This window comes from Gracilinanus agilis, chromosome 6 (genome assembly GCF_016433145.1).
Source record: "Gracilinanus agilis isolate LMUSP501 chromosome 6, AgileGrace, whole genome shotgun sequence".
NCBI lineage: Eukaryota > Metazoa > Chordata > Mammalia > Didelphimorphia > Didelphidae > Gracilinanus > Gracilinanus agilis.
Genome location: NC_058135.1, coordinates 234,262,555 through 234,286,820, shown reverse-complemented (window position 1 = coordinate 234,286,820; position 24,266 = coordinate 234,262,555). Strand labels below are relative to the sequence as shown.

The 24,266-nt window shown below is 39.7% G+C and overlaps 1 protein-coding gene across 1 annotated transcript in view; it reads right to left on the bottom strand.

The window, feature by feature from the left end:
• Positions 1 to 516: 516 nt before the first annotated feature.
• The window catches only part of SOX6 (SRY-box transcription factor 6), a 676,476-nt gene continuing 652,726 nt past the window's right edge, over positions 517 to 24,266 (bottom strand). The window contains exons 15-17 of the mRNA XM_044680896.1: positions 22,424 to 22,657; positions 19,347 to 19,563; positions 517 to 943 (exon numbers count right to left, since the gene is read on the bottom strand). Of these exons, the coding sequence (XP_044536831.1) occupies positions 640 to 943; positions 19,347 to 19,563; positions 22,424 to 22,657 (755 nt within the window). The 3' untranslated portion in view covers positions 517 to 639. The remainder of the gene's footprint in view (positions 944 to 19,346; positions 19,564 to 22,423; positions 22,658 to 24,266) is intronic.

Below are 24,266 nucleotides of genomic sequence, written 5' to 3'. Positions count from 1 at the left end.
TCCCTTAAGACTTTCAAAAAAAATTTTTTTTAAGATTCAAGAGTGATGAAAAAGTTTGGCACATTAGAAGTTCAACTCTACACATGGAAAAATGGAATTCAGAGGCCTTTTTTTAAGTGCTCTGCACGCAGCTGTGCTCGCGTGCCCGCAGACATTCTGCTCGCGTTCACAAGATGAAATCTGCAGTTGTTTGCTAACATAATTCAGAATAAAAACACATTCACAACCTGTAGGCCGGCACAGCATACCTGAGTGAGAATGTTTAACCCCATCTAAAAACAGTAACTTAAACCTTTATCAACATCCAAAAGAGAAAAAAAAAGACCAAAAAAAAAATAAGTAAGACTGGTAAGACAGCTATGAATTCTGATAAGTTTTCAAGTCCCGATGTCTCATATTTAATATATGTCTTCACCTAAATAAAAAACAAACAAAAAAAAAACACAAGTTCATGAAAAATCAGGGAAAACTCCATCTGTCTCACACATTATGAAACAATTAAGACCATTCTGCTGATGTAATTGGGGAGCCACAAATGCATGCGGGCTCTTTAAGACCATTTTTTTTTTTTTTTGTTCAGGAAAAAAATAAAGAAGAAAAAAAAACCCAGTCCGAGCATTTTGATTCTGCAAACACTCCTCAGTTGGCACTGACGGCTTCGGGACCTTCGTTTTCACTGCTATAGTCTGATTTGGGCTCATCTTCATAGTCGTCATACATTTCCATCTCATCCTCTCCGTTGATCATTTCATTCCCCGCCAGGCTTCCGCTGTCCGTCTTCATGCCGTAAGTGCTCTGGATGACAGGGAGGCTGGGCTCCGGGCTGGCTGAGGTGCTGGAGCAGTCAGATGTCATCTGAGGAGATGGTGTGGTAGTCGCCATGGTAATAGCACCAGGATACACAACACCCGTTCCTGTGGTGATGGGAATCTGAGGCTGTTGCCTATATGAAAACAAGATTAAAAAAGAAAACATACATGTGTATTTCTGTCCTCTGCTTCTGTACATTTACCAAGATGGGTGTTGGGGGCATCTAGCTAAGTTAGCTTTCCCAGCTGTGTGGTAACATGGTATGATGAGCAGGGTTTTGTTGTTCCATTGGTTTGGGACTCTGTTTTCTCATCTATAAAATAGGGATAATAATACACAAATTGTCTCCCCTCCTCACAGAATTATTGTCCTCAGCTTGGCTTTTAAATCCTACCTAACCGTCTAGCTTTATTTTATTCCTCCCCTTCATGTACTCTTCATCTTAATCAAAATGCCCTGCTTTTTGTTCTTTAGATCAGATATTCTATCTCCCCTCTTTGGGTCTTTGCATGGATGGCCCTCAGAATTTCCCATGCATTCCCTCTTCACCTGTTGGCCTCAAAGTTTCTAATATGGTACCTGCCAAAAAAGGTCTTTCCTGATTCCCCTGGTTGTCAGTGCTCTTTCCCTTTTGAAATTACTTACTATTCTTTTCAATATACTTTGTATTTCTTATCTTTGTTCAAAATGTAACCCCTCTCTTTACACCCTCCTTAAATGTAAGCTCCCTGAAAGCAGGGGTGTTTCTTTTTTCTTTTAAATATGTAACTCTTACCCTTCTGTCTTAGAAGCAATACTGTGTATTGGTTTCAAGGCTGAAGAGCAATAAGGGCTAGGCAGTGGGGGTTAAGTGACTTGCTCAGGGTCCCACAGCCAGGAAGTGTCAGAGGTCATATTTTGAACCCAGGACCTCCCAGTTCTAGGCATGGCTCTCAATCCTCTTGATGTCCCGAATGTTTAATTTTTTGCTTAGCATGTAAGAATCTAGCAAAGTGCTGGCTTACAGTAGTCCAATAAATATTTACTTATTTTAATTTTCAAGGAAGTGATCTGTGGACCCCTCTAGCATCATAGAGCTATTCTTATTGCAAAGATCAGGTTTCTTTTCTGGTGCTCAACAAATATGATTGCTGATGCAAAAAGTCTGGGGACATACTGCTCTGGAGAAATCCATAGCACTTACACTGTCAAACCTGGCCTTTACCAGTGGGCAGACTGCTTGATGCTACAAAATTGGCTAATTCTGCATGCACTTTCTGGACAGGATTTGAAAGTCTAGCAGGACATACACACTCATAAGTACAGTCATACACACAGATGCACACAACTAAAACAGTAAGAACGCTTTTTAAATTGTTGTTTTAATCATAGACTCATTGTTCTAATCTTGTAAGGGCTTTGCTTTTATTTAAGAATTGTCCAAATGAAGGCTAGAAAAGTGGGAAAAACAAACAAATTAACCTATTTGATATCCATCAAAATGGTTGATTACTTCCAAGGCTGAAAGAAGGTAGGAAGTTTCCTGAAATTGCTATTATTTTCCTAATCATGAAACCAGCATATAACTTGGCATTTGTTGCTCCTAAGAATGTCTGGGGCTGGAGCAGGTTGGCTTTGGAAAGTTCTGGCAGCTTTACCTCTTCTAAGCTCAGTCAGTATTTGAAAAGCCTCCAGTGTTATTATCCTCCAGAAAAATGACACATTGCCCTCTATAAGACTGCAGAGTACTTCTGATGGGAAACTGATGTCCAATCACCAACTAACCCCATCATGGCTTCATCATGGCCCCCGTGTTCTAGCTCAGCTTGTAGGACACCTTTGAGAAGTGGTAGTCTTGGCTCTCTGTTGGGACATGTGATCAGTGCAATTTCTCAGCTGAGTCCACAGATATTTTAACTGGGACTTAAGAAACAAGAAACTACTCCAGAGATAGAAACAGCAGCCACCCTTCACTGACCTGAGGCACTTTACCTTGTTAACGAATGCCACAGAAATCTAATAAGTAGAACTTATCCTACAACAGAACTGACCATCTCAACAGGAACATGCCCAGAAATAATATTTGTGCTATAGCTGTTAGAAAGCTAGATTTGGAGTTATGGAGACTTGGGTTCAAATCCCACAACTTACATGCTTGGGCAAATCACTTAACTCTAAGCCTCGGTTTCCTAATCTGTAAAATGATACTGTTGGATTAGATGGACTCTGAATTCATGATCCGAATAATCTATACTTTTCAAAATGCTTTCATATCTTTTAGTCTGTTTTAGTTATTTTTTTCTACAGAAGAGGAAACAGGCAAGGCCAAATCTATATGTGATTTTGCTCTACTTGGACCTACCCCCTCCCAACCACCCAATGATCCCTTCTCACCAACCCTAATGTTTTTTAAGTAGAATAGAAAATCACAATGAGACTGATGATTTAGACAATAATCTGCATATTTGAATGGATTAGAGCCCATGATGATGCAGCAAGATTCCTGCATTCCTTTCTATAAGGAGCTAAGTGACCCAAATCAGTCCATTTGATCTGTAATCGTGTGGTGGTCTTGACTGTCTGTAGGAGGCAGACAATAAAGAAGTCTCAATATCTATGGAGAATATCTCATAAAATGTGGGTTTCCCTCTCAGACACTGATACTCCATCAGTAAACTTGGCACTGATGCAGTTTGGGGCAAATGAGCACAAATTAAATTTCATGCTCACCTGCCCAAGGCAGCAAAGGCCTCCTTAGGTTTAGCTGAATTCTAGGAACTGCTTCAAAAGAATTTTTGACTTATTCACATAATGAGTGAATTTCTTGCAAAAATTTTCTGTGATATTAACCCATTTTACAGGAGTTCATACTATAATGATCAAGACCTGGCTCTATTCTGGACATTGTGGACTATACTCATAACATCAAAGACAAACCAAGGTTTGTTATCCATAAAGACTAAACAGATAAGGTATCAGTCTTCAGAAATATTTATGAACTTGGTGGCACAGTGGATAGAGAGCTAGACACGGAATCAGGAAGACCTGGCTTCAAATCTGGTCTCAGACCCTTTCTAGCTGTGTGATCCTGAACAAGTCACTTAACCTCATTTGCCTTAAGAACTGCTACATGACAGAAAGTAGGGGTTTAAAAAAATATGTGAAAATGCAATCAGCTCTGATTATCTATGGTAGAATTTTGCTTATTGGAATATGTTTCATGAAGACAGAAATTAAGTTGTTTTTTTATTTCTATTATCTCCTCAACACCCAGGATTAGGCTCAGTGAACATAGACATTTAGACCATTTGCCATGAGCTCTCACTTCTCTTCTCAACCTTTCATTTCCTTGATAGCATTCTTCATTGTCTCTTCCTTTCTGCTATTCTCTGATGAAGAGGTGACCATTTTCCTCCCCTCTACATGTATTATTGATTCCGTTCTCTTCTACTTTCTCTAGCAAATTGCTCTCACTATTGCCCCCCTCCTGATCTTCAGACTTTACCTAACTTATCTTCTATGCCTTCTCTGCCGCCTACAAGCATAAACAAGTCTTTTCCAACCTGACAAATCTCCTCACTACACCTAGCCATCCCCTCAAACTATCATCCTCTATCTTTCCTTCTTTTCAAGATTAAATTCCTAAAGGGGAAGGAGGAGAAACTGAAATCCTTATCCTTCTCAACCTTTCTGCTGTACCTGACCCTATTGATCATTACCTCCTCGTAGGTATGCTCTTCTCTTGGTTGGCTGGTTTGTAACATTGATCTCTTAGTGGACAGGGATTGTTGTATTTTTGACATTTGTAGCACCAGTGTCTAGCATGGGTCCCAGACATGGCAGGTATTTTAATAAATGATTTTGAGTATAATTAATATTTCTTGAATTAACAAACACTTATACTTTTAATATTGTGAAAATCTGTAATTTCATTGGTGTAGATTCCTTCCACTAATGAAGACCGCAAAACCCCTCTGCTTATAAATAGCCTTTGGTGAGCTGCTATAGTTAAAAAAAAAAGTTTTACTTTAGTAGTCATCAATCCTCTGCTAAGTCTTTCTTGACTTAGCTTGGTTGGTCCTCAGAGGTTGGCATGCAGTCCATTTGTTGTAAGGAACTCAAAACCATCTCAGCTTGTCCTTGCCATGGCTTGTGTCCCATTAACAAGGACCTCTGAGAACCCATGGGCACCTCAATGGAATGGTAAAGCACTGGAGGAAGATTTGAAAAGAGACTAGATATTTGCAAACACTTGTGTTTTCATCTATTTTTTTCAAGATCTGAGAAGAGCAGATGACTTGAGACTTGATCATCAACTGAAAACTAATCAAAATACTTGATTTCAACCTCAGAACAACAAAGGAGAAAACACCAGATTAGAAAAACATGGTCTGAAATAGATTAAAACTCATGTAAAGAGATTATATCTACATCTATTTCTATATCTATCTATCTATCTGAAATCTGTTCATCTCACTAGCACAAGAAATACACATTAAACATCTAGAAATCCACTGTTGAATTAGCTGGAGCTCAATGGAACTGGTCCCTTGCAATTCAAAATCTGATATCTCTGATAAAAAAATTTTTTTTCAAGATACTATTCCCAGATACTATTCTAATGCAAATTAGAATGGCCTCACTGTGTCAATGTCTTGCTATTTACCCAGAACCCATCAGGGACCAAATGTTGTTAGAACTCATTGCCAAGAAGAGGGAGATTTGCTGGAGAAAGAAATAAAGAGCTGGAGGACCATATCAGGTACTAAAGCTGTGCTTTCCAAGAGTTGGAACCCCCCCCTTTTGGTCAAGCTATAGGACAAAGACAAAACTGACAGACAAAGAAAGATGGCAGGATTTTGGAGTCAATGTTGTGGAAGTCAAGTATATTGGACTCAGAGAGTCAGAAGATCCAACTTCCAGTTCTGCCACTAATGTCCCTGGGAGACCAAAGGCAAATAAATCCCTTTCCTTCTCTGAGTGTGTTTCCTCCTCTCTAAAAGAAAGGATTCATAACTTGCCTATGGTCATACAGCTAAGAAATGGAGATCAGAGATTTGAACACAGATTTGCATATCACTTTAATCACTCTCTACCTCAATTTCCTTATCTGTAATGTTGGGATGATAATATGTGTATAACTACTTTGTGAGGTTTTTTGTTAGGAAAGTATTTTGTAAATCCCAGGGTACTACTGAAATTGGAGTGACTATACAAAGATGTGAGATTTCCTGTATGTAATAGCCCTCATACACACGCCTCACTAAAAAGTTTTCATGAGTTGCTTTGACCAAATAAATGACTTATGCCATAGCTTCTACCCACTTGGCTCAGTTGACCCATGGGCAGCAGATAATCTATGATGAGAAATACAGTTGAAACCTTCTAAGCTTAAAAAGATGGAGCAGAGTTTGTGCTCTGCTGGCATAACCTTTGAAAACCAAGGGTCACCTTCAGGATCAGGCATCAGAAAATGACATTAGTAGAGTTAGAATTGCTAAAGGCTACCTATTCTGGAGCCAAAGGAATGAAAGCTAGCATTATGGGAGAAGGCCCCAGGACTGATGGCATTCTTTGGCCTTTTTCATTGGAGGCAAACCATCTGTTAGCCAGATGGGGAGGCCTAGGGAGCATATTCCAGGGCTTGTAGGGAAAACAGAGCTTGGGGCCCATGTGTAAACATCAGGGAGGGGATCAAAATTGTCTTGGGAAATCCCTTTGCAGTCCTTTCACCTATGTGTCCTCCCCTTTGTTTATAAAAGAAATAGAGCCAAGAAACCTTCTGTGAACTGAGATGACCAAAGAGGCAAGCGATAAGCACAGAAGGTTGATCACTGACCCGAGAAGTTCCTTTAAAGTCACTCAGGCCCTGGGAATTAAAACCATGACCCAGTTCTGCAGGGACATGGGAGACAGGGCAGCCTGGTGTGGCTTGGATAAATCTAGGTTATCATTTGAGGATCAGTAATGTCTTTTGCTTTTAATTTTTTAAAAACCCTTATCTTCTGTCTTAGAATCAATACTGGGTACTGGTTCCAAGGCAGAAAAGAGGTAAGGACTAGGCAAGTGACTTTCCCAAGGTAACACAGCTACGAAGTATTTGAGGTCAGATTTGAACCTAGGACCTCCCATCTCTAAGCCTGGCTCTCAATCTGCTGAGCCACCTAGCTGCCACCTATTGTTATTATTTTTAAAAAAATTCTTACTTTGAATCTTAGAATCAATTCTGTGTATTGAGTGACTTGTCCAGGGTCCCACAGATAGGAAGTGTATGATACCAGATTTGAACCTTGGACCTCCCATCTCTAAGCCTGGCTCTCAATCTACTGAGCCACCTAGTTGACCCCAATAATGCCTTTTATAAAGGGACTATATCTTCTTCCCTTTCTGGACAGCTCATTCTTGTTGCAACTGATGGGAAGTCAATCCTATTGCCTTAAAGCATCTCCTAGTTGACAAGCAGAAGGTGTCTTCCCTCTCACTGTCCCAAGAAAATGCATTTTTTAAATGATGAAAGGCTGTCTCCACAGAGGCAGTATAGAGCAATAGGAAAAAGCTCTAGATAGGTAATTTTATTTGAGTTTAAATCCTGGCTACAGGACTAGCTTTCTAATCTTTTTCAAGCTGCTTTGCTATTCAGAGCTATAATCTTCTAATCTGGGAAATGGGTACAAGTATCCCCCTGGAGTTCCCCCCTTGTCAGTGTCATTCCCTAGAGAAAAGTGAACATACATAAAACAGACTTCCACTAGAGTCTGAGTCCCTTGAGGGCAGGCCCCAAGTCTGAGATGTCTTTGTATTCCTAGTCCTGTGTACTGTGGTTCAAAAGCACCAGTCTTGATGCTAGAAAACCTGGATCCAAATTTTTGATGCATTATTATCTCATCAGATAAGATGATTCAGATCACTTAAACTTTCAGGTCAGTTGCCAATTCAATAAGAGAAGAGGTACTATCTAACCCCCCAGAGAATTTTGTGTGGGTCAAATAAGATAAGAATAGCTAAAGAGCTACTTATCTAGCACTCTGAGGTACTTTGGAGACATCTCATTTTATCCTCACAACAACACTGGGAGGTAGGCTCCATTATTACCCCCATTTTACAGATGAGGAAACTGAGGTAGGCAGTGGTTAAATGACTTTCCCTGGGTCATACAACTAATAAGTGTTTATGGTCAAATTTAAACTTAGGTCTATCTAATCCAGGGCTCTGGAGCAGTATGGCGCAACCTAGCCATTAATAACATAATGCAACTAAAGTATTTTGTAAGCCATAAAATCAGCTCATATTATTATTATTATTATTATTATTATTATTATTATTATTATTACCACCAATAATTCTTCTTATGCTATGGAAGAGAGTCAGAAAGGGTTGGGGCATGGCAAGTACCCAAACTAACAAAAACAACCATTCTCTTAGCACACAGGAAACAAATGGTTGTCAATATTGGAAATAATTCAGAATTAACTGTCTATTTGAAGTCAGTCAAACAACTGGTTAAAGGTAAAAATGAACAGCAAATTAGTCAACAAGATAAAGAGAAGACACTGCATGCAATTACAACGGTTCTGACTTGACCTATTTAAACAAGCTGTTGACTCTGAAAAATGGGACATTGATAAATATAATGTTAGGAGCCTGACTGTTTTCCCAGTTTGGCAATATCATAGCTATAGCCTAACAATGAGTTGCCTTATAGCTGTTTGAAATGGAGAAGGGGAGGGAGGGAAAGGAGAATAATGTTAACTCTGACATTTCCACCTTGGCTTCAGCTAGAATAAAATGTCTTATGGAAAGGGGTCCCAGTGCCTCTTTTGACTGAACTAAAGAGTCCTAGGACTATAGAAGCCACCTAATATACCCCTCTCATTTTACAGATGAGACAACTAAAGCTGAGAGAGATTGAGTGACTTGTTCAGGATCAAATAATTATTAAGTGCCTGAGGCAGAATTTGAACCCAGAACTTCTGACTGCAGAGCCAGGTAGCTTTCTAATCTTAAAAGGGTAAGCAAAATTTAACTTCAAAATGGTTTATCTTTCACAAAGAAGGGACTTTGACTTTCAGATCTAGCATGGAGCTTTTAAAGCAAAAGGAATAGTGTTGCCTATAACCATTGGACAAAAGGAATAGGAATAAAATCTACCAAGAAAGAATCTAACACTTAACCTGAGTCTGAAGTATCCTAGTAAGGAAAAGGAAACCTAGATTGAGAGTCACAAAGACTAGATTCGAATCCTGGCTTTGCCACTTGTATGATTTTGGTTAAGTCACTTCCCCATTCCAGACTTCAGGTTCTTCATCTATAAAATGAGGGGGCAAATTAATTGCTTAGAATGTCCTTTCACTTTAAAAGCCATGGTCTAGGGTCTAGACCAGGAAATCCTAGATTAGAACAGGACTTTACATGGCCAAGGTTCAAGGAAGGATATAATTCACCTTTCTTTCTTGCTATATTCTCTCTCTCTCTCTCTCTCTCTCTCTCTCTCTCTCTCTCTCTCAATATAGGCCATTCTTTCCCCTCCCTCTCTCCTTCTTCCTCAAGAACAGAAACTAGTCAGTCTGCTTCACAACTTTCTCTTCAGAGAACTAGTGTCAGTCCTTCTTTTACCCTTCAGACCTTTCCAAATGAACAAAGGCATAAGAAGTCACCTCCTTCTTTCTCTCTGCTAGGATGCCATGTGACCTCATATCAAAGTAAGATCAACTGAGACCAGTATCTATTTCTATCCTATTCATTAGAACACCTATTAAAGTTAATGGATTGTGGGGTTAAAATATAACTCCATTTTGTTGAACTGTGATTTTGTTAATAAGCTAGAAATTTCATCAAAAGGGGTTCGTTCTTTTTTCTCTCTAAAATGGAGGAAAGGAAAGTAGAGGAAATTTTTTGTTATTCACTGAAAAAATATAAAACTTTTTCAAGTCCTAAGCTCGCCAATTCTCATTACATATGGATTCAGTCTACCAACCAAGCAATTGCCCTTTACTTTAGAATATTCTCAGTTCTTTTAATAGATTTTCTAAAGCAATTAAAGAAGTGCCTTTGACATTATTTGATGAAAAAATACAGATATACTCTGAAAGAGAAAAGACAGATAATCTCCTTTTCAAAGAGAAATTTAGCCAATGTAAAAAGTTGGCAAAATGAGGAAGCCAAAAGAATCCAGAAATCTCAGCTAACAAACACGTGATCTCCTTGCCAAACAGAAAGGCATATTAGCCAAGAGCAATGCAGGGTTGGACTACAAGTTCTTTTGTTGAACATTTTGTGAATATCACCTCAGAAAAGCAATAGAAGAGGGGAGAAACCTGAAGGAAACTTGCTAAGGTTCAACTAGATAACCCAAAGAGCATGAAAGTGAAAGGGTAAAAAAGGTGTGGAATGGAACAGATCTGCTGGTATATCTGTAACAATCTATTTCCTCCACTAATGTCAACAGAACTATCTCAATTTGTACTATATAACTAAATAGTACTCCAAAAATAAAATAGAGACTAGCAACTTGTCCTTACAAATTTCACACAGAAGAAATTCTTGCTGGAGGCTAAGCATTTTAAAGGCATTCAGAGATTTTCAAGACAACTTAAAAAAGAAAGATGTCAAAAGAACATAAAGTACATTAAATAATAATGCCAAAAAATTAAAAAGTATGACCAAGAAGACAATAGCTACTACCCAACCTTATGTCTACTTATATATCTTTATAAGATCATCATGAGATTGGGCTTTGTGTGCATTAAATGCATCTTTGATATGCATGTGGTGAGGGATACAGGCAAGATTTCAGACAATTCTTTATATTTGACCACATCTTCACTGCCACAAGATTTTATCTTCTGTTCTTGGATTACAAAATAGCATTTGACTGCAATGAGTAAAATATAGCTCTAAGTTATCCTTTCTAACAAGGTGACTTCCATCCATATGTCAATGGCATGCAAGCTTCCTTGGCAAGTGTAATTGAAGAGAACCTTCTTCAATGTTTCCAGATTACCCTTATTCAGTAAAGCAGGAGATGGAACAATATTTCTCAGAGATGTCTGCTACTGTCACAAGGCTATCCTGTACAAACTCCAAATGGGAGAGGAATTCCCTTTGGATGGGGGAGGGTCTCCAGATGTACCTGTTTGTAGATGATATTGTGAAGACCAAGGAGCACTTGCCTTCAAAGAGCTAGAGACCCATTCAAAAGAGATTAGCAGAAAAAATCCACAAAGGGAAAAAAAATAAATGAATGTAGACTGCATTGCAATAGATGGGCTGCCTATCTAGCTTGATCATGATCATGTCTTGGACAGGCTCTGTAGTTGAACAATGAGTTTGACCCTTGTCTGTCTAGGAGAAAAGTGAATCAGATAGCATTTGGGAAATTATGCAGCACTTTCAATGGTTCTAAGTTGTTCTCTGCTGCTAAAGCTCATCTTTTTTTATCTCAATATTTTCCTACTGATATACTATCACTGTGACTCATGTTACATCTTTAGAAATATTATGATCTCAAAAGAATCAGAATTGCAAGGGATTTAAAAGACAATGGAACAACACATGCTAGATGTTTGTGGGCTGCATCGATGATGACCCACATGCCAGCTGTGGAATCAGGATGATTATCAAGGTTATAAGTGAACTAAAAAGAAGTCACTTCCTCAAGGAGCAAAAGTGGGGGATTACAGAAGGCCTGCCTGAGAGTTTGCAATGATATGTACAAAATATTCAGAGAACCTGAGAAAGAAATTGTGTTGAGCAAAACTTCTATAAAGGATTTCTAGATAAGAATCTATTGGATGGGAAGGCATGGATAGATTACAATCTATAATGGAGGAAGGAACACCCTCTAAGATCCATCAAAATCTCAAAGAACTCATTAGCTAATATGAATCCACCGTTGACTGTCAACGAAGGCAGCATAAGGCCAAGGGAAATTGTGAATTGCCCAAGGTCCAATAAGTATTTAACAAATCCAGGATTTGAATCCAGGTTCTTTGATTCTAAATGCAATACTCTTTCAACTGTAGCACAATGACAAACAACTTGTGAAAGCCCTTACACTCGAAATTCTAGTAAAGCATGAATCTGATGATCTTGCTATGTTTACCAGAAGGTCATAAAAAGTGAGAAACCAGAACCACCTCCACACTGGAAGAAAGTAACAGAATGAGAAAGTACAGTATGCCATATATAAGATAAATGAATCTTCTCTCTTTCTCTCTCTCTCTCTACATATATTATAATATATGTATATACTTATATATATATTATATTTGCACATCAATAATATTTTTTTTTCTCTAGAAGAGCTATTACTTCATCCATGCAGAGAATTCTCTGGATTGAAATTCTCTCTACCAAAGCAAATCTAATTTCTTTGTATCTAACAATCTAAGAGAGTTAGTTGTTCTCATAGACTAAGAAGCTCTGAATGTACTAGAAAACTTTCAGAGGCTCTACGTAGCAGGAAGCTGTCAAACACTATCCCCATCTCTTCTTTCATACCAGCCTAGCTAAGGAGCAGAGTTCCATCATCAGAGGGCTGGCTACCAGGCAATGAATGGCATTGGCCTAGGTAAATCATGAAGACTGTGTACTAGGACCCAGAGAGTTTCTGATATGCATTGGTGAAGCACTTCACATCAATGGTATTAAGGATCTTTGAAAGTATACAAGACTCCATAAGACTACACTAAATGATGTGCATGTGAGACAGTGTGTGCAAAGAACCAACCTAAAAGTATTACATATAAATATCACATTTTATCATCTTCATCACCATCGCCATCATCTCTATTAAATAATCATGTCATGTATTTTCATCTGTTCTTTCCCACTAGACCCAAAGCCCCAGGTCATTTTTTGTTGTTTACCATTTCGGTCTCCCCTTGTGCCTTGTACAAGACTGGGCCCATAGTAGGTGACACATAACTACTTTCTGACTGAGCAAATGATTGATTGATTGAAAAATGTTTCCAGAGAGCCCCCATTGGGACATAAGGACTCTGCCTATCAGAAATTACTTTCTTAAAACGTTATTTTCCAGATCAGTTGGCAAGGCTGCGATCCAAACTTCAGATTTCATAAATGGGGGATAGGTGGCAGGTAGTAAGCCTTCAAAATTAGGAATGAACACGTCAAAATCAAAGTGTGTGCTGCTTCTGAGAAGCCGTGCATATAGCAGTCATCTGCAGAGATGGGCAAGGATGCTTACCTGCAGCATAAGCAATTGGGAAGGACCCTGATGGGAGCCAAATACTGCAGCAGCGTTTCCAGATCATTAGCATTTTCCTAGAGAGCCGCCTAGCTTTGGCCTTGTAGCAAAATGAGCTATGTATTTAGACAGGCAGATGCCTATAGTTTGCTGACCCTTTGAGAGACTCTTCCAAGAAGGGTCAGGAAACAAATGTAAGTCTCATTCCCTCCCTCAGGAGGAGAATCAGATTGCGCCATGCTTCTGAAATCACTACTCTAGAGAAGACTTGAAATAATAGTCATCTTTCAAAACTCTCCCTCCTCCCAGGCTTGACTTCAGCACTCAAGACAGGGGGATAATATAATAAAGAGTCATTCAGAACGGCGGTCAAGGATACGTTACAGATGTGTATGCTGTGGTTAGAAACACCTTAAAGGCTCCATTCAGTGCCTTTAAGAGTAAGACACAAAGTGGGAAGTGTTCAAATCACTTATGGATAAGGAGAATAAGATGTTTTTTTATTTCATATACATTCGAAATGTAATTCTAAAGTACATATAAAAAAGTACTGAATGGAATTCGTTTTTCTTTTTAAGGACAGGCTATAAGAATGGGACCATTTTCAACAAAACTATGTAAAAAACAGACTTTTATGGTTTCTACATCATTCCCTTAGGACAAACTGGAAGAGATTTCAGAGGCCATCTAGACCAGGGGTTCACTGGTAGATTTCAGAAGATCTGCAAAGTCAGATTAGAAAATAATGACACTTGTATTTTCATTAACTTCTAACTGAAATCTTCCACTTGCTTCAATTTTTTAAAGCATTATTCTGAGAAGGGCTCATGGGCTTCACCAGACCATGCAAAGGTCAACATGGGCTTTTCTAGACTGCTCAAGAGATGCAAGGGTTTCCTTAAGCTGGCCAAAAGGTCCATGATAGCAAAGGTTAAGAACTAGTCTAGAAACCCTTTTTTCATTTAACAAAGAAGGAAACAGAAGCCCAGAAAAGGAGAGTGCTTTGCTCTTGGCCATGCAGTGAACCAGGATACACTCCTAGATCGCCTAGATCCCAGTTTCATAAATCCAAGGCTGACCCACAATTGTTCAATGAGGCATAATGCACATTAAAAATACTGAAGAAAAGTTTGAAGTTACACAGAAGGATATTTTCAATTTACTAAATCATGGCGCTGGGGAAAGGAGGCTCTTCAGAAGGCATATAAAAAGTAATAAACACAATTTCATTTATTATTAACTAGTGCTTTCTTCAGGAGTACTACAAATTCTGATATTTCCACTTCCCTAACCTCACACACAACTTTGCCGGAGTCTCTTCTTTACATCTAATTTATTTACATTCTCTCTACTTTTGTAACTTCAGCGTTTCTGACTCTCCTTTATGTTCATCTTACTCTCTCTTATATCATAGCTATTTGTGTCATTCTCCTCTGCCTCCCCCGTCCCCAAGAACCATGAGATTAAAAAGTCTTTGAAAGCAGGAAGCTTGGGTCATGTCTTTCTTGGGATCCCTTAAAACATTTGTTGAAATGAATTGAACTGTACCACTCCGGGAAGGGAATTATATCCAGAATATGAACTGACTCAAGTTATTGGTAAGTTCACCTAATATTAGTTCCTTTTTAAAAAATTTTTTCAAAAGAAATTTTTTTTTCAAAAAGTTAAGGAGAATTACTGAAAATAGGGAACTCTAAACAATCAGTTATTTGTATGGTTAGGAAAAAAATGTGAGTGTTGGCTTTTTCTATGTAATTTTTATTAGCTTGAAAGTTATGCAAGTCTTTCCAACAAGGAGCTATAAATATTGATCCTGCCCCCTATCCCATCAAGAAGTCAATAGCAATCTTTGAATTTCATGTTTGCTTTTTTCCTCCACTCCACTCCTAACAACCTCACTTCTAAGGAAGGTCAATTTCAAAAGATTAACCTAGGGAAGTTAATAATCTATCAAGCACAACCACTTACAAGAAGAAATTGAAAACAGAAATCCTGTGGGGTGACTTTGGATTTAAATGACAAGATGATCTTATAAAGGGGCATCCTGACCCTCTGGGAATCTATCAGTATAGTCCAACTGACCGTAGGGGTATTTATTCCACCAGGTCCTAAAATGACAATTCCAAGAGAGTCTACCAGATCATCAAGAATGGGGTTCCTATAGGTATTGAGCAATAATACATGTATAATCCAGTGGAACTGCTTGTCAGCTCTTGAAGAGGGGGGGGGAGGAGGAAGAAGGGAGAGAGAGAGAAAATGAATCATGTAACTATGGAAAAAATATTCTTAATTAATTTTTTGAAAATCAATTTTTTTAAAAAGCCAGTGTTTTTTCCATTTAAAATCAAGACTTTTAGGTTATCCTCAGGTTCTTGGATTCTCTGTCCATAATGGTTGGGAAAAAAATTCAAAACTGACCCAGAGTTCATTTCCAAAACATAATTCTACTTCATGGGAAAGTGAGAAACAGATACTGTCTTGTAGAAAAAGTCCTGCCTTTGGAGTTTGAAGAGCAGGGATTGAATTCTAGCCCCAATAGCTATTGATCTTGGACAAGACTCTTGGCCTCTGAGTCTCAATTTCTTCTACAAAAAGAACTCGAAAAGGTCTTGGTCCTATTAAAGTCTATGGTCATATGCACAGCATTGAATATACTGAAACTTGGCTTTTTGATACAAGATTGGAAGCAGAGGTATTTTAAAATATTATTATTATTATTATTATTATTATTATTTGATACATCTATAAGTCACTGCTATTGGAGGGGTGCAGTAAGGGCTAGTGGATCACTTTAGCTCTGGAGTTCTTAGCTACAATAGGATTAAAGCCCATTGAGAATCCTCACTAAGTCTGATAGCACCAATATGGTGAAGCCCCAGCAGGGTGAAGCCACCAGGCTGCCTAAGGAAGGGAAAATGGGCTCAGAATGGACATAGAATTGGTCAAAGCTTCCATGCCATCAGCAGTTGGGTTGAGCCTATGAGTGGTCAATGCATTTCCCACCTGAGCAATAGACAGAGAGAGAGTTGTTGTAGAATCGTTTCAATCATGTCTGATTCTTTGGCTTAGTCCAAAGGCCATCTCCTCTCCTTCCCACAGCCTTCCCTGATCTCCTTCTGGGTTACTGCCCTCTCCTTACTTTGATTAACTGTTATTTATCTGTCTACATTTATGTATAACTCCATAGAACGTGTTCCACGAACCCCAGGATTATCTCATTACTTCCTTTGAATCCACAGGGCCTGGCACATAAGATTTGGAGCTAAAAGGAATTTAGGAGATAATCTATTCCTAATCTCCCATCTTAAAAATGAAGAAACTGAGAAGGTATGTGTGTCTGAGGCCATGTAGCTAGTAAGTGGGGTTTTGAGGGATTTGAGTTTCTAGCTTTACTTCTGTCTTCCCTATATGACAAGGCATCCGCATCTAGCCTAGACTTCATTATGTGAGCATACTTCATGGGAAAATGAGAGAGAAACAGATACTGTCTTACAGGAGAAGTCCTGCGTGTGGAGTTTGAAGAGCGGGGCTTGAATTCTAGTCCTCACAGACTCAATCCTCACAGACACTATCCCCATTGTTTGAAATCCTCCAATAAAAATTCTCAATAAATATGACGATGTAACTTTTTGGGGGGTAGACTTAACAAATATTTATGATCTTAAATGCATTTATGTATTTATTACATCAAAGTTCTCAATTTAGGATATAACTTTTAATATAGTTAATAGTGGAACCAGTGCTTGCATTCCATTTCCAAGTCATGGATAAATCTGCCTAGATTGGACACTTAAAAATGAAGAAAAACAGGAGCTGTTTATGATGAATTCACCCTCCCTCTGGAGTATTGTATTCAGTCTGAGGTGACATCTTTTAAGAAGAGCATCAATAGGGGCAGCTGGGTAGCTCAGTGGATTGAGAGTCAGGCTAGAGACGGGAGGTCCTAGGTTCAAAGCCAGCCTCATACACATCCCAGCTGTGTGACCCTGGGCAAGTCATTTGACTCCCATTGCCCTCCCTTACCACTCTTCCACCTAGGAGCCAATACACAGAAGTTAAGGGTTTAAAAAAAAAAAGAGCATCAATAAGCTAAGAACATCCAGAGAAGGACACCCAGAATGATAAGAGAAATATTTCAGATCAGTTTGGAAACTTCCCCCCCTCCCAAATCTGTCCCTATGATTTAATTGATGTAGAGAACTCCTTGAAATGAAAAATCCCTCCATGGATATAGATGGCAGAAGTTCTTCTGCCTTGGAGAGTGACTGACCCATGAGAAACTGACTAGTTTATGTCAGAGGCAAGATTTGAACCCAGTCTTCTCACTCTAAAGCTGCCAAAAATGCTGCCCCCAAAATGCTGCCTTTGGTTGTCTATAAATGCAATGTGGACACTGTGGAATGGACTGGACATGGGAGATGTCAAAGTGGATACAGTGCAGGGTGGGTCTGGAGTCAGGAAAACCTGAGTTCAAATCCTGCCTCAGACACTTAAATATATATGACCCTGGACAAGTCACTTAAGCTCTGTCTCCCACAGTTTCCATGTTTCTGTAAAATAAGAAGAGCATCTGCCTCTCAGAGTTGCTGGGAATATCAAATGAGCAAGGATGCATAAAACATGCTATGAGCCTTAAAGCACTACATAAAGGTTGGCTATTATCCTTATTCGTGCTATTTTCACACCAACACCATCTCTCCTTTCATATATATATAATTTCCCCCCCTTTTCTTTTTCCCCACTTAGGGCTGAACTATAAACTCTTCCAAACCATTTTGAAATCATCTGCCAAGCTGTCCTCTCCAAGTCCCACTTCAGAACACGACTGAAGAAAACTTGCTGTTCTGTGGATTACGTTTCTTCCTGCTCTTATAAACAGAAAACCCGCTCCCCGTTTCTTCCCCTGGGGTATCTCTTTTCTCCCTCCACATTGAAGTTCAGCCTGCCGCTTCCTGTGGCACAGTCCTGCCATTGAATTCTGCCCAGGGTTAAGAGGGATGAATGGGACTCCCTTGTTGCCTACTCATATTATATTCCTGCTCCCAGCCCTCTCCCAAGGGTTTCCCCAAGTCAAAGATTAGGGTTTCTGAAGCGGCTGCTGCTGCTTGCTCTAGCTGCAGTGTCTGTCCTCTTGTCCCTCCATCCTGCACTAGACTTCCCTGGGGAAGCGAGCTGTCTCGCCCCTTCGATCGGGGGGCCGGTAGCCATCTGTACTCCCATTCAGTTCCACGGCTGCGGTTACCAGAGGCCATCGGTAAACAGCCTCTCTCAGCGCAGACAGTAAGTCAGCCAAGTCAAAATTTATACCAGAAATCTATTACCTAATTCTTAAACAGAATGACATAAAATCGTACTGCGAGATATCAAAAACATGTCTAGTTCCTGATTTCAGCAAGAAAAATCCACATTGTTGCTGCCTCCACCACAGAATAATTTACTGCAACAGGAGTCCGGTATTCTGAGCCAAAAAGTGAGGGCCCATAACCGATGTCAAGGTCAATTATATCGTGGTGGAGCCCACAACAAAAGCAGACTATTGTGATTAGAGTCCTAAGCACAACACCGGGAATCTAGAGGGCTTCTGGGCATTTCTTAAGGCTTGGGGAGTTTGGGTGTTTTGGTTTTTTTTGTTTGTTTGTTTTTCTTGCTGTTCGTGTGTGGGCACCAAACATCTTAGATTCATTTAGGAGACAACGAAAAGGACGCCTAGTCTAGAGCAAGCTTCTCTAGGTTCCTATGTGAAGGTGTTTGCCAATGGTACAGAACCAAGTGTGTACTTAGGAGACTGAATAAATTCTAAGAGACCCAAACTGAGGTACCTCTGATCCATATATTAGCTGGGTGACCGTGGGTATGACCAAATGCCCTGTGCGGCTCTCTAGGATTATAAATTACAGAGGAGTTGCCATTCTACATCAGTGGAGGGAATTTTCATACCCACAGTTCACCCCACAAATGAAATAACAGATCAGGATCAGAAAACCCCAAACTTGATAAGTGCCAACTTTACACGAACTCCCACGAGCTCTCCTGAGATTCTTCCTTTGCCACTTTTCCTGTAAGAAAGCTATTATGTCCTCCCTCCCCAGTTGCTTGGACCTTCCTCCTCTGAATGGACCTTGTCTGCATTTATCTGTATACACAGGCTCGCTCTTCTCCTACCTTGCCCCTTCTCCCAAAATAAAAGATCCCTGAAGGCAGCCACTGTTTTTGGTTTGATCTCTGTGTCCCTAGTGCCTATGATATTGAGTGCTTGGTACATAGGATGTGTTTAAGGAATAAATGAATGGGCTTGCAGCTGGCACCCAGGGGTGAGGAAAACTGGGTGGCCCAGAGCCATAAATCTTACCCTACAGTGAAGAATTGTCTCATCTCCTGTCTCCGAGACCTCATCAGCTGTTTGTACTCTCCAATGCGGAGTTTTTTGCCGTCAACAATGCAGGTACGTTTTGGTCGGGGTTTATACTTGTAATTCGGATACTTCTCTAGATGGATCTTGCTTAGCCGAGCCTGCTCTTCATAATACGGTTGCTTCTCTTGGTTGGACATGGATTTCCAGCGAGAGCCTGCACATAAAATATTACTGAGGACCCATGGGGAAAAGGGGGACATTCTGACTACCCACTTTGTTCGCCTACTCTGCACCCTCTCTCAACACCAGCCACCTTAATTCTTCCAAAAGAAGACTAAAGATGGCAGTGGTCTATATCCTATAATAACTGATCCAATTGTTGCCATTTATTTTTCATTTCCGGATCCCTGGAACTGAAACACTGTGGGTTTTTGGAAATAGAAATTGAATCATCATGAGTACTAAATTCTTGATTGAATGGGTACAATTGCCATTTCCTTTCATCCAAAGTCAGAGGTACAGTATATGGCAGCCTTACTTCACAAGAACTCTGCAATTCCCCTCGACAATCATGAATTGTTTGTCTGCCACCTCTCTCAAGCTTTTTTTTTTTTTTTTTTTTTTTTGAAGTTCTAAACTGATAAAGAAGTAAATGTTCTAGAAGTGCTCGCTTGGTTCCAGAAATATAAGTGCTTCTCAACCACTCAGCATCCAGGATAGGTTAGGGCTACCCTTTGAAAGGAGGCCAGCAAATGTTGATATCCTAATAGATTTACAACTCTAGTGTCTGGGCATATTGTCTTCTTTGGACCAGCAATAATTAAAAGCACTGAACTCTCCTGGGGAAGTTTTAGTTCAAGAACCGGAAAGCAGAGTTGCAGTTATATATACCACTTTCAAGGACTATAAACGTTCATTCATAGCTACACCAATAAAAGGACTAAAAATTTTAATACAGTTTATACAGGAAGAGGTAGAAGTATTCAAATCTCTAATATTGTTTATAAGGAATTATCTAAACACTTGACAAGGAAGGGATGTGTTTTTTTAAGTGTAGCAAATTGCATTTTTTTGTATGTTTCCCCAGGGAGGAAAGCTGTTACAGCTGGGAGAACTGGATGGCAGCTACTCTGGCCCTAAGTAAACAAATGGAAAAGTTGTACAAATGGTGGCTACAACCAGCAGCACCCCAGGTCTGCCCTGTTAGCAGGGCCCTTCTCCACTCCTCCTTTAGGGTAGTAGACAAAGATGCCCGGGATCTCCGCAGATAACTACTGGCAGGTTAATGCCATGCCTAACAGATAGAGTATTTCTGGCACTCCTGAAATATTTATGCCAAAAGTTTGCATTTTAATGAATACAGTTACTATACTCCTAATGGTTTTTTCACAGAATGCACACAAATAATATAGATTCTCCACAGCTGCCAAATTTTAAACAGGGCAGGTTTTATACCCAACTGAAAGCCTATTCATGTTGTTACAGAAATGGCTGCCTAAAATATGAAAACTTTCAAGCAAGATATTGAACTTTAGGACAGAGAAACATTGATTTCTAGGATGTTTTGCTTACAGGAAAAAAAATGTGTGTTTGTGTGTGTGTGTGTGTGTGTGTGTGTGTATGTATACACACACACATCGACTGTCTTTATGTGGCCCATTTCAGTTAAATGGATCTAGGATTCAAGACCATAAAATATCTATACATGTCTCTTATTTGAAAACTGATTTTTAAAAAATACTTTATTGTTAGTGGCATTCAAAAAAAAATCTGACGTTAGCTTAAAAGGCCAGAAGGAGAAGCTTGGATTTTTAACTTTTCACCACTCTTCATTCTGGTGTATGTTTCTAATTTGCAGAGAGGTCATTGACTCACACTGTCTCAGAATTAAGTTAAATTATTTATCTAAAGGCAAAACATGTGTATTTGTGTATGCCCCCAATCATTGATATTTATTCAGGTTAAATATTTATTGCTTTTGAACAAAACATTTAAAAAATTAAACCACAGTTTCTGGCTCTAAATGTGTTTAAAGAATCTTAATCTGCTTCCTTGGGAATTTTGTCACATCATGACAATTTAAATAGAACAGTGCTTTCTGTTGGGGTTTTTTTTTCCTCCCTTAAAAAGGAAACATGTTGACTCTAATGCTACAGATTGAATAAAATATGTTCAATATGTTGGGTGTAATAATTCCAAACTGAAGGAGTTACATTAGGAAGATTCTTCCCTGGGTCGGCAAGGCAAGAGTTGAGTCAGCCCTGGGTAACTTGCTTAACATTATAGAAGGGGACAGCATCAGGGGCCTTCGACCAGCCTTCTGGATGCTCCATCAGCAATTATGAAATTGAAACTAGTCATGTCTTATTAACGTGAATGCGACTTCTTTTACAAGTTTCCCAAGTTATCATTAGAGGCACTGTTCAGAGGGCCATGAATTTCACGCCCTCTCTGAGTTTTCAAGTGGTTTCTGATGAGCTGTTGTGATGGGCTATATTACAAGGAATTATTGTAGCAGAAAACTGTAAGGTCTATAAGTGTTTCCAAAGCTTTGTGGCAGCCTGTGAATTTAACACCCAGGGGTCTCCCTGTTTCCCCCACCCCCACCCCTGCAAAAAAAAGAGGGAGGGAAAATCTTTTTCCTACACTCTTGTTACTGTGTCAGCAGAAAGCTCAGGGATGCTAAAATGCATGAAGGCAAATGCTAGTAGTGCTGTTTTAGAAAGGAATTCTTCACTCTGGACTACTATGTGAAAGACAGACATAAAACTGGGTATGGTGCTGTCCCTGCTACTGGAGAGGTTAAGACTAAGAGATTGCTTGAGCTCGGGAGTTCTAGGGAAAGGAAGAAAAAAGGGGGAAAGAGAAGAAAGAAAAGAAAAAAACAAGTGGAAGGACAGTACTCCCTTCTATCTCAAGGGCACATAGGCAAGCAACCAAAGAGCAAAGTTTCTTCCAATGTCTGAGGAGCTTCCTTGGAAGGCAGCTAACCAAAGAAGCATCATTCCCCTCCCACATGGACTTCTTTTCTGCAGCAGACAATCACTGAAAGAAGAGCCAATCTGGGTACTTACCTAGAATCTTACTAATGTTGGAGTTGTGCATGTCAGGGAAGGCTTGAAGGATTTTCCTCCGCTCGTCCTTTGCCCAAACCATGAAAGCATTCATTGGTCGCTTGATGTGTGGTTCGGTGCTAGCCCGGCCCCGGGCATCCCTGTAGACTCGGGCTTCAGCCACGGTGGCACCTCCTGTTGGCCAACAATAATACTGCTGTAGTTTAGCTGCAGAGCCATTCACGGCTTTACTTCCTGGAATGTCAGGGCATGAAGACACAAGATGGGGGCAAAGCATTATTAGCTGGATTGAAGATCTGAGTGAGCCTGGCTCATCTGTTATCCCTGTTCTACTACCTTCCCCACTTTCTCTTTCTTAGCAAACTCTTGATGTCATGCTCCTTTCTGGCCGCTGGTCTCTTTAGTTTCCTCCAAGGCTCCACTTCCTAACTTAGAGTGTGTGAACTTTTTTTCTTTAACTACAATGTGACAACTCTGTATTGATCCATATAGTTTGTATATATTGTAATCTGAGCTATTTTCTACATCTAAAAACACTAATCTGAGAAAGGGTTCACAGGCCTCAATAGACTGCCAGAGATGTACAGAGCATGAGAAAGGTTAAGAACTCTTGCTAAGTAAAGAAATAATAAATAAATACAAAATGTTTCCTAATCTCCTCGAGTTGCTAGTACTTTTTCCTGAAAATTACTTTGTATTTATTTGTACCGATTTTGTTTTTATTTACATAGGAACGCTAGAGTAGACTATAAACTCCCTGAGAGCAGGGAGCTTTCATTTTTCCCTTTCTATCCCTAATGCTTATGGAGCACAGTGCCAGGCTCACTTAATACATTATTAGCAAACTAAATTGAACTGATATCTGGCTGCTAAACAGTGTTGCACATTTAGATATGCATCAGGTCCTTTTTGCCCAGCTGTGGACTCAATGAAGGCAGCGGCGGCCATGTCCACATGATTTTTTATCTCCCTCATGGCCAAGCACAGTCCCTTGCACATAGCAGGTGACAGAACGAGTTACGACAAACCATTCTTCCTGGGTTCCCAAAGAACAACTAACCCAGCAAAATAAGCTTCTACGTTTCTCGCACACCACAGCACAGACCTCTTAGAAAAACTCTCACAGCATCCTTTGCTTTTCAAGTTGCCTTCTAAAATTCCAAAGCAAAATAAATTGCTTTGTTTTCCCACAACAGTCATCTTTTCAGACAAATAGTAGGGATCCCTTCATTTTAGGGGCTCCAGGGTCCTACTTTTGATGTTGTCTGTGTGCTACCCTTTTGCCTAGGACTTGGGTCTAGTCTGGTTTTAGCCACTGGTGGACTAGACCTTCTCGGATTAGTGGGTTTTGCCCCAGTTGTCTCCAAAGTCCAAGTCATGACATCTCTAGAAACAATGAGTTCAAAGAGTTCAGCGAGAAGGAGCACTGGGTTTGAGGCAAATTGAATGACTTCACTGAAGTTGGGTTGAAATTCATACTCCCTCCTTGTCAACATCTAACCCAAGAAATACTATTTCCTAAGTTCAATGAGATCTTTATAATTGATGGGTTGAAAGGGACCCCTATAATCACTCCACTTCAGGGTTTTAACTATATAACTGAGTAAACTTTAGAACAAATACTATGCAAATTATAGAAATCAGTTAGTGGCTCTCCCTGATGAACGGTTTGGTTTTTCCTACCTTGAGAAACCAGAACCATCAGTTCTATTGCAGTGCATCATCTCCTGAAACCCAAGGGATGCTCTAGCAGACTGATGCAGCTAGAGAATGTCTAGGCATCATTTCTAGAGCAGGAGATATCGTTACTGTCAATCCACTTTCTGAGAAAGTCAGAAGAGCT